The sequence below is a fragment of the Gallinula chloropus genome (assembly GCF_964237585.1).
Source record: "Gallinula chloropus genome assembly, contig: HAP1_SCAFFOLD_718, whole genome shotgun sequence".
NCBI classification, from domain to species: domain Eukaryota; kingdom Metazoa; phylum Chordata; class Aves; order Gruiformes; family Rallidae; genus Gallinula; species Gallinula chloropus.
The window spans coordinates 1-16,486 of record NW_028168628.1 but is presented as its reverse complement, the minus strand read 5'-3'; the positions used below and the strand labels follow the sequence as shown (position 1 = coordinate 16,486).

The window sequence follows — 16,486 nt, the reverse complement described above, 5'->3', positions numbered from 1 at the left end:
CTGTACCCCCCAAACCCCCTCTGTGTCTTCCCAAATCCCCTCTGTGTCCCCCCAAATCCCCTCTGTACCCCCCAAACTCCCTCTCTGCCCCCCCCAAACCCCCTTTATACCCCCCCAAACCCCCTTTATACCCCCCCAATCTCCTCTGTGCTCTCCCCAATCCCCTCTGTACCCCCCAGACCCCCTCTGTACCCCCCAACCCTGCTTTATACCCCCCCAATCCTCCTCTGTACCCCCCAAATCCCCCCTGTGCCCCCCCAAATCCCCTGTGTGCTCCCCCAAACTCCCTCTGTGCCCCCCAAAATCCCCCTCTATACCCCCCAAACCCCCTTTATACCCCCTCAAACCCCCTTTATACCCCCCCAAATCCCCTCTGTGCCCCCCCAAACCCCCTTTATACCCCCCCCAAATCCCCTCTGTGCCCCCCCAAACCCCCTTTATACCCCCCCAAATCCCCTCTGTGCCCCCCCAAATCCCCTTTATACCCCTCCAAACCCCCTCTGTACCCCCCAAACCTCCTTTATACCCCCCCAAACCCCCTCTATACCCCCCCCACATAATTAGAGAGGCTTAATTAGAGGTGCTGGGTGGTCTCAGAGCTCATTATGGGATGTCATTTTGGGGGGTACCCCCTTTTAACCCCCCCTCTTTTCCTTCTTCCCCACAGCCCACAGCCCCATCCCGCAGCTCCACGTGAGACCCCCCCCCCTCAAAACAACCCCCCCCCTTAAACCCCCTCCCCTTTTAACCAAAAGGGGGGGTGTGTGACCCCCAAAACCACCTCCCCCACCCCCCAAAACCCCCCCAAAACCCCCCCAAAAAATGGCTGACCCCATCATGGATCTGTTTGACGACCCCAACCTCTTCACCCTGGACCCCTTAACCGACGACACCTTCACCCCCCCCACCCCCCACCCACCCCCCCCAGACCCTATTGAAGAAGCTTTGAGCTTATCAGGGGCTTTAGACCCCCCCCAAACTTCCACCCCACCTCAAGAAACCCCCCCAGACGACCCCCCCCCTTCCCAACCCCCCCCTGAAGCCCCCCCAAACCCTCCCCCCCAAATCCCACCCCCCCAGAACAAGAGGTGCTGAGCCAAGGGAACCCCTTCATGGGGGTCACCTCCTCTTTGCCCCCCACCCCTTCCTCTTCCTCCTCAACTGGGGTCCCCCCACCCCCTAAAATCGTCATCCTCAAAGCCCCCCCCCCGGGGGGGACCCCCCAAACTTCCCCTCTCCCCCCTCAAATAGGAGGGGGGACCCCAAATGGGGGAGGGGGGGGGAAAGTCACCTTTGCCAAGGTCTTAACCACTGGGACCCCCCCCAATTACGCCCTGGGGTCTCCATAGTGACCAGTGGTGGGGGGGGGGGAGGGGGGCTGCCCACGTTTTGGGGGGGAAAATCACCACCCCCCCCACTGGAAATGGGGGGTCCTGGAGCTGCACCCGCTGGAACCGCCACCCTCCATCGACTGGTTCAGCCTGGCAGACCAGTCAAGCAACTGGTTTTGCAACCGGTGAAGGCTGGGGGGACTGGGACCCCCCTGAAACCCGCCGTCACCCTCACCTCCGCCCCTGGGCAGGTAAGGGGGGGGGTCTTGGGGGGTCTTGGGGGGTTTGGGGGGTCTTGGGGGGTTGGGGGGGTCTTGGGGTGGGTTTTGGGGGTCCTGGAGGGGTTGGGGGGGGTCCTGGGGGTGGAGGGTGGGGTTTGGGGTGGTTATGGGGGGTCCTGGGGGTGGAGGGTGGAGTTTGGGAGGGTTATAGGGGGGTTGGGGGGGCCTTAGGGTGGTTTTGGGGTGGTCATAGGGGGTCCTGGAGAGGTTTTGGGGGTCCTGGGGGTGGAGGGTGGGGCTTGGGGGGGTCTTAGGGTGGTTTTGGGGGGGTCATGGGGGGTCCTGGAGAGGTTTTGGGGGGTCCTGGAGGTGGAGGGTGGGGTTTGGGGTGGTTATGGGGGGTCCTGGAGGGGTTTTGGGGGGTCCTGGAGGTGGAGGATGGGGTTTGGGGAGGTCATGGGGGTTCCTGGAGGGGTTTTGGGGGGTCCTGGAGGTGGAAGGGGGGTTTGGGGGGGGTCTTAGGGTGGGTTTGGGGAGATCATGGGGGTTCCTGGAGGGGTTTTGGGGGGTCCTGGGGTTGGAGGGGGGGGGGTTGGGGAGGTCATAGGGGGATTGGGAGGGTCTTAGAGTGGTTTTGGGGGGGTTTTGGGGGGTCCTGGGGGTGGAGGTTGGGGTTTGGGGGGGGTCTTAATGTGGTTTTGGGGGGGTTATGGGGGGGTTTTGGGGGGTCCTGGGAGTGGAGGGTGGAGTTTGGGGTGGTTATGGGGGGTCCTGGAGGGGTTTTGGGGGGTCCTGGGGGTGGAGGGTGGGGTTTAGGGTGGTTTTGGGGGGGTTGGGGGGGGGGGTTGGGGGGTCCTGGAGGTGGAGGGTGGGGTTTGGGGGTGTCATGGGGGTGGAGGGTGGGGTTTGGGGTGGTTATGGAGGGGTTTGGGGGGTCCTGAGGGTAGAGAGGGGGGTTGGGGGGTTCTTAGAGTGTTTTTGGGGTGGTCACGGGGGGTCCTGTAGGGGGTTTTGGGGGGTCCTGGGGGTGGAGGAGGGGGTTTGGGGTGGTTTTGGGGGGGTTTTGGGGGGTCCTGGGGGTGGAGGGTGGGGTTTGGGGTGGTTTTGGGGGGGTTATGGGGGGGGGTTTGGGGGGTCCTGGGGGTGGAGAGTGGGGTTTGGGGTGGTTTTGGGGGGTCCTGGAGGGGTTTTGGGGGTCCTGGGGGTGGAGGGTGGGGTTTGGGGTGGTTTTGGGGGGGTTATGGGGGGCTTTGGGGGGGGTCCTGGGGGTGGAGGGTGGGGGTTTGGGAGGGTCCTTGAGGGGTTTTGGGGGGTCCTGGGGGTAGAGAGGGTGGTTTTGGGGGTCTTGGGGTGCAGGGTGGGGTTTGGAGGGGTCATGGGGGTTCTGGAGGTGGAGGGTGGAGTTTGGGGGGGTCATAGGGGGCTTGGGGGTGTCTTAGTGTGGTTTGGGGGGGGTCATGGGGGGTTATGGGAGGCTTTGGGGGGGTTCTGGAGGTGGAGGGTGGGGTTTGGGGAGGTCATAGGGGGGTTGGGGGGGTCTTAGGGTGGTTTTGGGGGGGTTATGGGGGGGGGTTGGGGGTCCTGGGGGTGGAGGGTGAGGTTTGGGGGGGGTCCTGGGGGTAGAGAGGGGGATTAGGGGGGTCATAGGGTGGTTTTGGGGGGGTCCTGGGGGTGGAGGGTTGGGTTTTGGGGGGTCCTGGAGGGGTTTTGGGGGGTCCTGGGGGTGGAGGTTGGGTTTTGGGAGGGTCCTGGAGGGGTTTTGGGGGGTCCTGGGGGTAGAGAGTGGGGTTTGGGGGGGTCATGGGGGGTCCTGGGGGTGGAGAGTGGGGTTTGGGGGGGGGTTGGGGGGCTCTTAGGGTGGTTTTGGGGGGTCATGGAGGGTCCTGGAGGGGGTTTTGGGGGGTCTTGGAGGTGGAGGGTGGGGTTTGGGGGGGGTCCTGGGGGTAGAGAGGGGGGATTAGGGGGGTCATAGGGTGGTTTTGGGGGGGTCCTGGGGGTGGAGGGTGGGGTTTGGGGGGGTCATGGGGGGTCCTGGGGGTAGAGGATGGGGGTTGGGGGGGTCTTATTTGGGGGGGTAATAGGGGGTCCTGGAGGGGTTTTGGGGGGTCCTGGGGGTGGAGGGTGGGGTTTAGGGGGGTAATGGGGCGGATTGGGGGAGTCCTGGGGCTGTAGGGTGGGGTTTGGGGGGGGTCTTAGGGTGGTTTTGGGAGGGGCATGGGGGGTCCTTGAGGGGTTTTGGGGGGTCCTGGGGGTGGAGGGTGGGGTTTGGGGGATCCTGGGGGTAGAGAGGGGGGATTAGGGGGGTCATAGGGTGGTTTTGGGGGGTCCTGGGGTTATAGGGTGGGGTTTGGGGGGGTCATGTGGGGTCCTGGGGGTGATGGGTGGCTTTTGGGGTGTCCTGCACTTCCAGGTGTCTTTTGGGGGGGGGTCCTGAGACCCCAACTCCCCCCCCCCCCCCTCTAACCCCCTCCCCCTTTTCCTCAGGGCGACTCGAAACGCATCACCCTGGTCCTCCAACAACCCCCTCCCAGCACCCCCACCCCCCTACCTGGTGGCAACCCCCCCACTTCCTCTTCCTCTTCCTCTTCCTCCTCCACTTCCTCTTCCTCTTCCTCTTCCTCCCAGCCCCCCCGGCACCTGGTGCTGGGCAGCCTCCCCGGGAAGCTCTTCCTCCAGGGCACCCACCTGCTGGGAGCAGCCAAAGGGTTGTCAGGTCAACCCACAGCCAAAGTGGTCACCATCCAGCTCCAGGTCCAACAACACCCCCCCAACCCCCACCCACCCCCCCAACACCCCCAAAACCCACCCCCACACCCCCCCACGGGGGTGACAGGCGGGGGGCAGAAGCTCCAGCTGCTCCAGCAACCGGCGGCGGGCGGCGGCGGCGGCGCGGCGCTGGGGGTGGCGGCGGCGGCCACCGCGCTGCCCCACAGGGTGACGGTGCCGGTGAAGGTGGTGCTGCAGCCACAGGTGAGGGGGGGGGGGCTGCAGGTGGTCTTGGGGAACCCCAGGTCCAGTTTGGCCCAGTTAGCCCACTCTTGGTGTTCTCCAATCCCAGTTTGGCCCAGTTAGCCCACCCTTGGTGTCTCCCAGGCCCAGTTCACCCCAGTTACCCCACCCTTGGTGTTCTCCAAACCCAGTTATCCCATCCTTGGTGTTCCCTAGTCTCAGTTCACCCCCAGTTTCCCCACCCTTGGTGTCCCCCAGGCCCAGTTTGGCCCAGTTAGCCCACCCTTGGTGTTCCCCAATCCCAGTTGACCCCAGTTATCCCACCCTTGGTGTCCCCCAGTCCCAGTTGACCCCACCCTTAGTGTCCCCCAGGCCCAGTTTCGTCCACCCTTGGTGTTCCCCAGTCCCAGTTATCCCACCCTTAGTGTCCCCCAGGCCCAGTAACCCCCAGTTACCCCACTCTTGGTGTTCTCCAATCCCAGTTGATCCCAGTTATCCCCACCCTTGGTGTCCCCCAGTCCCAGTTTCCACCACCCTTAGTGTCTCCCAGTCCCAGTTGATCCCAGTTACCCCACTCTTGGTGTTCTCCAATCCCAGTTATCCCCACCCTTGGTGTCTCCCAGTCCCAGTTCACCCCAGTTACCCCACCTTTGGTGTCACCAAGGCCCAGTTGATCCCAGTTAGCCCACCCTTGGTGTCACCCAGGCCCAGTTGTCCCCACCCTTGGTGTCCCCCAGTCCCAGTTGATCCCAGTTACCCCACCCTTGGTGTTACCCAGTCCCACTTCATCCCAGTTATCCCACCCTTGATATCCCCCAATCCCAGTTTCACCCACCCTTGGTGTTCCCCAGTCCCAGTTATCCCACCCTTAGTGTCCCCCAATCCCAGTTGATCCCAGTTAGCCCACCCTTGGTGTCCCCCAGTCCCAGTTATCCCACCCTTAGTGTCCACCGGTCCCAGTAACCCCCAGTTGACCCCACTTTTAGTGTTCCCCAATCCCAATTGCCCCCACCCTTGATATCCCCCAGTCCCAGTTTCCCCCACCCTTGGTGTCCCCCAGTCCCAGTTGATCCCAGTTACCCCACCTTTGGTGTCCCCCAGGCCCAGTTTCCCCCACTCTTGGTGTCCCCCAGTCCCAGTTGATCCCACCCTTGGTGTTCCCTAGTCTCAGTTCACCCCCAGTTTCCCCACCCTTGATGTCCCCCAGTCCCAGTAACCCCCAGTTACCCCCACCCTTAGTGTCCCCCAGTCCCAGTTGATCCCAGTTATCCCACCCTTGATGTCCCCCAGTCCCAGTTCACCCCAGTTACCCCACCCTTGATGTCCCCCAGTCCCAGTTCACCCCAGTTACCCCACCCTTGATGTCCCCAAATCCCAGTTACCCCCACCCTTGACGTCCCCTACTCCCAGTTCACCCCAGTTACCCCCACCCTCGACATCCTCCACTCCCAGTAGCCCCCAGTTACCCCACTCTTGATGTTCTCCAATCCCAGTTACCCCCACACTTAGTGTCCCCCAGTCCCAGTTTCCCCCACCCTTGGTGTCCCCCAATCCCAATTCACACCAGTTACCCCACCCTTGATGTCCTCCACTCCCAGTTCACCCCAGTTACCCCACCCTCATCATCCCCCACTCCCAGTTCACCCCAGTTACCCCACCCTCATCATCCCCCACTCCCAGTTCACCCCAGTTACCCCACCCTCCACATCCCCCACTCCCAATTCACCCCAGTTAGCGCACCCTCAAAATCCCCCAATCCCAGTAACCCCCAGTTACCCCACCCTCATCACCCCCCACTCCCAGTTACCCCCAGTTACCCCACCCTTGACGTCCCCCAATCCCAGTTCTCCCCAGTTACCCCACCCTCATCATCCCCCACTCCCAGTTCACCCCAGTTACCCCACCCTCCACATCCCCCACTCCAAATTCACCCCAGTTAGCGCACCCTCAACATCCCCCAATCCCAGTAACCCCCAGTTACCCCACCCTTGACGTCCCCCAATCCCAGTTCTCCCCAGTTACCCCACCCTCATCATCCCCCACTCCCAGTTCACCCCAGTTACCCCACCCTCCACATCCCCCAATCCCAATTCACCCCAGTTCCCCCACCCTTGATGTCCCCCACTCCCAGTTACCCCCCTTCCACATCCCCCCACTCCCAGTTACCCCCAGTTACCCCACCCTTGGTGTCCCCCAATCCCAGTTACCCCCAGTTACCCCACCCTCCACATCCCCCACTCCCAGTTCACCCCAGTTACCCCACCCTCCACATCCCCCAATCCCAGTTGACCCCAGTTACCCCCCCCTTAATATCCCCCAGTCCCAGTAACCCCCAGTTACCCCACTCTTGGTGTCCCCCACTCCCAGTTCACCCCAGTTACCCCACCCTTGATGTCACCAAATCCCAGTTACCCCCACCCTTGACGTCCCCTACTCCCAGTTACCCCAGTTACCTCCACCCTCGACATCCTCCACTCCCAGTAGCCCCCAGTTACCCCACTCTTGATGTTCTCCAATCCCAGTTACCCCCACACTTAGTGTCCCCCAGTCCCAGTTTCCCCCACCCTTGGTGTCCCCCAATCCCAATTCACACCAGTTACCCCACCCTTGATGTCCTCCACTCCCAGTTCACCCCAGTTACCCCACCCTCATCATCCCCCACTCCCAGTTCACCCCAGTTACCCCACCCTCATCATCCCCCACTCCCAGTTCACCCCAGTTACCCCACCCTCCACATCCCCCACTCCCAATTCACCCCAGTTAGCGCACCCTCAACATCCCCCAATCCCAGTAACCCCCAGTTACCCCACCCTCATCACCCCCCACTCCCAGTTACCCCCAGTTACCCCACTCTCCACATCCCCCAATCCCAGTTGATCCAAGTTACCCCATCCCCACTCCCAGTTCACCCCAGTTACCCCACCCTTGATGTCCCCAAATCCCAGTTACCCCCACCCTTGGTGTCCCCCACTCCCAGTTCACCCCAGTTACCCCACCCTTGGTGTCCCCAAATCCCAGTTACCCCCACCCTTGGTGTCCCCCACTCCCAGTTCACCCCAGTTACCCCACCGTTGATGTCCCCAAATCCCAGTTACCCCCACCCTTGGTGTCCCCCACTCCCAGTTCACCCCAGTTACCCCACCCTTGATGTCCCCAAATCCCAGTTACCCCCACCCTTGGTGTCCCCCACTCCCAGTTCTCCCCAGTTACCCCACCCTTGATGTCCCCCAGTCCCAGTTCACCCCAGTTACCCCACCCTCATCACCCCCCACTCCCAGTTACCCCACCCTCATCACCCCCCACTCCCAGTTCACCCCAGTTACCCCACCCTCATCACCCCCCACTCCCAGTTACCCCCAGTTACCCCACCCTCAACATCCCCCACTCCCAATTCACCCCAGTTACCCCCCCCATCAGCCCCCACTCCCAGTTACCCCCAGTTACCCCACCCTCAACATCCCCCAATCCCAGTAGCCCCCAGTTACCCCACTCTTGATGTTCTCCAATCCCAGTTTCCCCCACCCTTAGTATCTCCCACTCCCAGTTCACCCCAGTTACCCCACCCTCATCACCCCCCACTCCCAGTTCACCCCAGTTACCCCACCCTCATCACCCCCCACTCCCAGTTCACCCCAGTTACCCCACCCTTGACGTCCCCCAATCCCAGTTCTCCCCAGTTACCCCACCCTCATCATCCCCCACTCCCAGTTCACCCCAGTTACCCCACCCTCCACATCCCCCACTCCCAATTCACCCCAGTTAGCGCACCCTCAACATCCCCCAATCCCAGTAACCCCCAGTTACCCCACCCTCATCACCCCCCACTCCCAGTTACCCCCAGTTACCCCACTCTCCACATCCCCCAATCCCAGTTGATCCAAGTTACCCCATCCCCACTCCCAGTTCACCCCAGTTACCCCACCCTTGATGTCCCCAAATCCCAGTTACCCCCACCCTTGGTGTCCCCCACTCCCAGTTCACCCCAGTTACCCCACCCTTGATGTCCCCAAATCCCAGTTACCCCCACCCTTGGTGTCCCCCACTCCCAGTTCACCCCAGTTACCCCACCCTTGGTGTTACCCAGTCCCAGTTCACCCCAGTTAGCCCCACCCTTGGTGTCCCCCAGTCCCAGTTACCCCCACCCTTGGTGTCCCCCACTCCCAGTTCACCCCAGTTACCCCACCCTCCACATCCCCCAATCCCAGTTCACCCCAGTTACCCCACCCTCGATGTCCCCCAATCCCAGTTACCCCCACCCTTAGTGTCCCCCAGTCCCAGTTCACCCCAGTTACCCCACCCTCTACATCCCCCACTCCCAATTCACCCCAGTTACCCCACCCTTGATGTCCCCCACTCCCAGTTACCCCCCTTCCACATCCCCCACTCCCAGTTCACCCCAGTTACCCCACCCTTGGTGTCCCCCAATCCCAGTTACCCCCAGTTACCCCACCCTCATCACCCCCCACTCCCAGTTACCCCCAGTTACCCCACCCTCCACATCCCCCACTCCCAGTTGACCCCAGTTACCCCATCCCCACTCCCAGTTCACCCCAGTTACTCCACCCTTGGTGTCCCCTAGTCCCAGTTCCCCCCCCCTCCTCACCCCCCACTCCCAGTTCCCCCCAGTTACCCCACCCTCAATGTCCTGGAATCCCAGTTATCCCCCCCCTTGGTGTCCCCCACTCCCAGTTACCCCCACCCTCAGTGTCCCCCACTCCCAGTTCACCCCAGTTACCCCCACCCTCAGTGTCCCCCACTCCCAGTTCACCCCAGTTACCCCACCCTTGATGTCCCCCAGTCCCAGTTCACCCCAGTTACCCCACCCTCAATGTCCTGGAATCCCAGTTACCCCACCCTTGGTGTCCCCCACTCCCAGTTACCCCACCCTTGGTGTCCCCCAGTCCCAGTTTCGCCCACCCTTGGTGTCCCCCACTCCCAATTCCCCCCAGTTCCCCCCCCTCCTCACCCCCCACTCCCAGTTCCCCCCAGTTCCCCCCACTAACCCCCCCTTTTCCCCCCCCTCTCCCCAGGCCGGCTCCTCACCCGGCGCCTCCGGCGGCCTCTCGGTGGTGAAAGTCCTGAGCGCCAACGAAGTGACCACCACCTTGACCACTCCCCCTCCCAGTACCACCAGTCCCACCAGTCCCACCAGTATCCCCCAGCGGCTGGTGGGCGTCATGGCGGCGTCGGACCCGCGGCGCCTGGAGCACCAGAAGAAGCAGGAGAAGGCCAATCGCATCGTGGCGGAGGCCATCGCGCGGGCGCGGGCGCGCGGCGAGCAGAACATCCCCCGCGTCCTCAACCAGGACGAGCTGCCCAGCCTGCGGCCCGAGGAGGAAGCGCCCGACAGGAAGCAGCAGCGGCGGCGCCGCGGAGGAGGAGGAAGTGGAAGTGGAGGAGGAGGAAGTGGAGGAGGAAGTGCGGCGGCGGCGGCGCCACAGAGGAGGGGGAAGGGGCAAGGAGCCGGCAGGAGTAAAGGGAGGGGAAAGGGGAGGTGAGGAAGGGGAGAGGGGGCTTCGTCTTCATCATCATCGTCATCAGGACCCTTTGGCCTTCATCTTCCCAACCCCATCATCTTCATCATCCTCCCACCCTGGACCTTCCTCATCCTCCCACCCTTGACCTTCATCATCCTCCCACCTTGACCTTCATCATCCTCCCACCCTTCACCTTCATCATCCTCCCACCCTTGACCTTCATCATCCTCCCACCCTTGACCTTCATCATCCTCCCACCCTTGAACTTCATCATCATCTTCAACCCTTGACCTTCATCATCATCTTCAACCCTTGACCTTCATCATCATCTCACCCTTGACCTTCATCATCATCTTCAACCCTTGACCTTCATCATCCTCCCACCCTTGGCCTTCATCATCCTCCCACCCTGGACCTTCATCATCCTCCCAACCCCTTGACCTTCATCATCTTCCCAACCCCATCATCTTCATCATTCTCCCACCCTTGACCTTCATCATTCTCCCACCCTTGACCTTCATCATCCTCCCACCCTTGACCTTCATTCTCCAACCCTTGACCTTCATCATCCTCCCACCCTGGACCTTCATCAACCTCCCACCCTTGACCTTCATCATCATCCCAACCCCATCATCTTCATCATTCTCCCACCCTTGACCTTCATCATCATCTTCAACCCTGGACCTTCATCGTCCTCCCACCTTGACCTTCATCATCCTCCCACCCTGGACCTTCATCGTCCTCCCACTCTGGACCTTCATCATCATCCCACTCTGGACCTTCATCTTCCCACTCTTGACCTTCATCATCCTCCCACCTTGACCTTTATCATCCTCCCACCCTTGGCCTTCATCATCCTCCCACCCTGGACCTTCATCATCCTCCCAACCCCTTGACCTTCATCATCTTCCCAACCCCATCATCTTCATCATTCTCCCACCCTTGACCTTCATCATCCTCCCACCCTTGACCTTCATTCTCCAACCCTTGACCTTCATCATGACCTTCATCATCCTCCCACCCTGGACCTTCATCATCCTCCCACTCTGGACCTTCATCATCCTCCCACCCTGGACTTTCATCGTCTTCAACCCTTGACCTTCATCATCCTCCCACCCTGGACCTTCATCTTCATCATCCTCCCACCCTGGACCTTCATCTTCATCATCCTCCCACCCTGGACTTTCATCATCCCACCCTTGGCCTTCATCATCCTCCCACCTTGACCTTCATCATCCTCCCACCTTGACCTTCATCATCCTCCCACTCTGGACCTTCATCATCTTCCCACTCTGGACCTTCATCATCTTCCCACCCTTGACCTTCATCCTCCCACCCCTGACCTTCATCATCCTCCCACCCCTGACCTTCATCATCCTCCCACCCTTGACCTTCCTCATCCACCCTTGACCTTCATCTTCATCATTCTCCCACCCTTGACCTTCATCATCATCCCACTCTGGACCTTCATCTGCCCGCTCTTGACCTTCCTCATCCACCCTTGACCTTCATCATCCCACCCCTGACCTTCATCATCCTCCCACCCTGGACCTTCATCATCCTCCCACCCTGGACCTTCATCATCCTCCCACCCTTGACCATCATCATCATCATCAACCCTTGACCTTCATCATCCTCCCACCCTTGGCCTTCATCATCCTCCCACCCTGGGCCTTCATCATCTTCCCAACCCCATCATCTTCATCATCCTCCCACCCTTGACCTTCATTCTCCCACCCCTGAGTTTCATTGTCTTCAACCCCTGACCTTCATCATCCTCCCACCCTTGACCTTCATCATCCTCCCACCCTGGACCTTCATCATCCTCCCAACCCCGTCACCTTCATCATCTTCAACCCTTGACCTTCATCATCCTCCCACCCTTCCCCCCTCCCCACCCCCTCAACCCCTCCCCCACTCCAACCCTCCCCCACCCCCTCAGCCGCTCCCCCCACCCCTCCCCCACCCCTCCCCCACCCCTTCAGCCCCTCCCCCACCCTGCCCCCACTAACCCCTCCCCCACTCTCTCAGCCCCACCCCCTCAGCCCCTCCCCCACCCTCTCAGTCCCCACCCCGCCCCTCCCCCACCCCCTCACCCCCTCCCCCGCCCCCCAGCCCCTCCCCCACCCCCTCAGCCACTCCCCCGCCCCCCAGCCCCTCCCCCGCCCCCTCACCCCCGCCCCCTCAGCCCCTCCCCCGCCCCCTCAGCCCCTCCCCCGCCCCCTCAGCCCCTCCCCCCCCAGCCCCTCCCCCTCAGCCCCTCCCCCGCCCCCTCAGCCCCTCCCCCGCCCCCCTGCCCCACCCCACCCCCCAGCCCCTCCCCCACCCCCCAGCCCCTCCCCCACCCCCCCAGCCCCCCAGCCCCTCCCCCGCCCCCCAGCCCCTCCCCCACTAACCGCTGTGCCCCCAGCACGATCACGCCGGTGGTGGGGAAGAAGCGGAAGCGGAACGCCTCCTCCGACACCTCGGACGCGGAAGCGCTGCCCGCGCCCGCCCCCCGCGACCACGACGACACCGCCGTGCAGGTAGGGGCAGCCCGGCCTTCATCACCTTCAGCTCTCCTTCCTCCTCATCATCTTCCTCTTCCTCACCTTCAGCTCTGCTTCTCCTCATCCTCCTCACCTTCAGCTCTCCTTCCTCCTCATCCTCCTCCTCCTCACCTTCAGCTCTGCTTCCTTCCTCCTCCTCCTACTCACCTTCAGCTCTGCTTCCTTCCTCCTCATCTTCCTCACCTTCAGCTCTCCTTCCTTCCTCCTCATCTTCCTCTTCCTCACCTTCAGCTCTCCTTCCTCATCCTCATCCTCCTCACCTTCAGCTCTGCTTCCTCCTCATCCTCCTCCTCACCTTCAGCTCTGCTTCCTTCCTCCTCATCTCCTCATCTTCCTCATCTTCAGCTCTCCTCATCTTCCTCGTCTTCATCTCTTCTCCTCATCTTCCTCATCTCCTCATCTTCCTCATCTTCATCTCCTCATCTTCCTCATCTTCATCTCTCCTCATCTTCCTCATCTTCATCTCTCCTCATCTTCCTCATCTTCATCTCATCTCATCTTCCTCATCTTCATCTCCTCATCTTCCTCATCTTCATCTCTTCTCATCTTCCTCATCTTCATCTCTTCTCATCTTCCTCATCTTCATCTCTTCTCCTCATCTTCCTCATCTCTTCATCTTCCTCACCTTCAGCTCTTCCTTCCTTCCTCGTCATCTTCCTCACCTTCAGCTCTGCTTCTCCTCATCTTCCTCACCAGCAGCTCTGCTTCCTTCCTCCTCCTCATCCTCCTCACCTTCAGCTCTCCTTCCTTCCTCCTCATCTCCCTCCTCCTCACCAGCAGCTCTGCTTCCTTCCTCCTCCTCATCCTCCTCCCCTTCAGCTCTGCTTCCTTCCTCCTCATCATCCTCCTCGCCGTCAGCTCTGCTTCCTTCCTCCTCCTCATCCTCCTCTCCCTCACCAGCAGCTCTGCTTCCTTCCTCCTTCTCATCTTCCTCACCTTCAGCTCTGCTTCTCCTCATCTTCCTCACCTTCAGCTCTTCATTCCTTTCTCCTCTTCTTCCTCACCTTCAGCTCTCCTCATCTTCCTCACCTTCAGCTCTTCCTTCCTCCTCATCTTCCTCACCTTCAGCTCTCCTCATCTCTCCCCTTCCTCCCCTTCCTGCCTCCCCCTCTCCTCCTCCTCTTCCTCCTCCTCTTCCTCCTCCTCTTCTCCTCCTCTTCCTCCTCCTCTTCCTCCCCCTCTCCTCCTCTTCCTCCCCTTCCTCCCTCCCCTTCCTCCCCTTCCTCCCTCCCCTTCCTCCCCTTCCTCCCTCCCCCTCTCCTCCTCCTCTTCCTCCTCCTCTTCCTCCTCCTCTTCTCTTGCTCTTCCTTCTCCTCTTCCTCCCCCTCTCCTCCTCTTCCTCCCCTTCCTCCCTCCCCCTCTCCCTCCCCTTCCTCCCTCCTCTTCCCCCACCTCTCCTCCCTCCTCTTCCCCCACCTCTCCTCCCCCTCTTCCTCCCCCTCTCCTCCCCCTCTTCCTCCCCCTCTCCTCCCCCTCTTCCTCCCCCTCTCCCCCTCTTCCTCCCCCTCTCCCCCTCTTCCTCCCCCTCCCCCTCTTCCTCCCCCTCCCCCTCTTCCTCCCCCTCCCCCTCTTCCTCCCCCTCCCCCTCTTCCTCCCCCTCCCCCTCTTCCTCCCCCTCCCCCTCTTCCTCCCCCTCTCCCCCTCTTCCTCCCTCTCTCCCCCTCTTCCTCCCCCTCTCCCCCTCTTCCTCCCCCTCTCCTCCCCTTCCTCCCTCCCCTCCCTCCTCTTCCTCCCCCTCTCCTCCCCCTCTCCTCCTCTTCCTCCTCTTCCTCCCCCTCTCCTCCTCTCCCTCCTCTTCCTCCCCCTCTCCTCCCCCCCCTCCCCTTCCTCCTCCTCCCGCTGCTGTCCCTGTGCCCGCAGAAGCGCCGCTCGAACCGTCAGGTGAAGAGGAAGAAGTACACGGAGGACCTGGACCTGAAGCTGACGGACGAGGAGGAGGAGGAGGAGGAAGAGCTGGACGTGACGGGGCCCCCGCGGGCCGAGCCGGCCCCGGCCCCGCCCCCGCCCCACGCGGCCCCGCCCCCGCCCGAGCCCGAGACGCTGCCCTCCCTCCAGTTCTTCGTGGTCAGACCCCCCTCAGCCTCCCTCCTCCTCTTCCTCCCCTTCCTCCCCTTCCTCTGGTGGCCACCAGCAACCCATGGTGGCCACCAGCATCCCAGGGTGGCCACCAGCATCTCCTGCCCAGGGTGGCCACCAGCAGCCCAGGGTGGCCACCAGCATCCTCTTCCCAGGGTGGCCACCAGCATCCTCTTCCCATGGTGGCCACCAGCATCCCAAGGTGGCCACCAGTATCTCCATCCCCTTCCCAGGGTGGCCACCAGCATCCCCACCCCATTCCCAGGGTGGCCACCAGCATCCCACAGTGGCCACCCTCCTCTTCCTCCTCTTCCCATGGTGGCCACCAGCATCCCCTCCCCATGGTGGCCACCCTCCTCTTCCTCCCCTTCCCAGGGTGGCCACCAGCATCTCCTGCCCAGGGTGGCCACCAGCAGCCCAGGGTGGCCACCAGCATCCCCATCCCGTGGTGGCCACCAGCATCCCAAGGTGGCCACCAGCATCCCCATCCCATTCCCAGGGTGGCCACCAGCAGCCCAGGGTGGCCACCAGTATCTCCACCCCCTTCCCAGGGTGGCCACCCTCCTCTTCCTCCTCTTCCTCCCCTGCCCATGGTGGCCACCAGCATCCTCATCCCATTCCCATGGTGGCCACCAGCATCCCATGGTGGCCACCAACCTCTGCATCCCCTTCCCAGGGTGGCCACCCTCCTCTTCCTCCTCTTCCTCCCCTTCCCAGGGTGGCCACCAGCAGCCCGGGGTGGCCACCAGCAGCCCAGGGTGGCCACCAGCAGCCCAGGGTGGCCACCAGCATTCCCTGCCCATGGTGGCCACCTTTCTCTTCCCATGGTGGCCACCAGCATCCCCTGCCCAGGGTGGCCACCAGCAGCCCATGGTGGCCACCAGCATCCCCATCCCATGGTGGCCACCAGCATCCCATGGTGGCCACCAGCATCCCCATCCCATGGTGGCCACCAGCATCCCATGGTGGCCACCAGCATCCCCATCCCATGGTGGCCACCAGCATCCCATGGTGGCCACCAGCATCCCCATCCCATGGTGGCCACCAGCAGCCAATGGTGGCCACCAGCATCCCCTTCCCCATGGTGGCCACCGGCAGCCCATGGTGGCCACCAGTATCTCCACCCCATTCCCATGGTGGCCACCCTCCTCTTCCTCCCCTGCCCATGGTGGCCACCAGCAGCCTGGGGTGGCCACTAGCAGCCCAGGGTGGCCACCAGCATCTCCTGCCCAGGGTGGCCACCAGCAGCCCAGGGTGGCCACCAGCAGCCCATGGTGGCCACCAACTTCTGCATGCCCTTCCCATGGTGGCCACCCTCCTCTTTCTCTTCTTCCCATGGTGGCCACCAGTATCTCCAGCCCCTTCCCATGGTGGCCACCAGCAGCCCCATTCCCATGGTTGCCACCCCCTTCCCGTGGTGGCCACCTGCATCCCCTTCCCATGGTTGCCACCCCCTTCCTGTGGTGGCCACCAGCATCCCCATCTCCTGGTGGCCACCAGCATCCCATGGTGGCCACCAGTATTTCCAGCCCCTTCCCATGGTGGCCACCAGCATCCCAGGGTGGCCACCAGCATCCCCATCCCATGGTGGCCACCAGCATCCCGTGGTGGCCACCAGCAGCCCAGGGTGGCCACCCTCCTCTTCCTCCCCCTTCCCCTGGTGGCCACCCCCCTCTTCATCCCCATCCCATGGTGGCCACCAGTATCTCCACCCCATTCCCATGGTGGCCACCAGCAGCCCGGGGTGGCCACCAGCATCCCCATCCCCTTCCCATGGTGGCCACCAGCATCCCATGGTGGCCACCCTCCTCTTCCTCTCCTTCCCATGGTAGCCACCCTCCTCTTCCTCCCCTTCCCCTGGTGGCCACCCTCCTCTTCCTCCC

At 62.4% G+C, this 16,486-nt stretch overlaps 1 protein-coding gene across 1 annotated transcript; it reads left to right on the top strand.

Annotated features, from left to right (window-relative positions):
• Nucleotides 1–897: 897 nt before the first annotated feature.
• Nucleotides 898–14,947, top strand: LOC311204299 (uncharacterized protein; the record flags this gene model as incomplete). The annotated part of the gene is made up of 5 exons (XM_084280748.1): nucleotides 898–1,582; nucleotides 4,037–4,522; nucleotides 9,532–9,995; nucleotides 12,389–12,503; nucleotides 14,388–14,947. Coding segments are annotated over exons 1-5 (1,784 nt in total), but the record flags the coding sequence as incomplete, so codon positions are not given.
• Nucleotides 14,948–16,486: the final 1,539 nt, after the last annotated feature.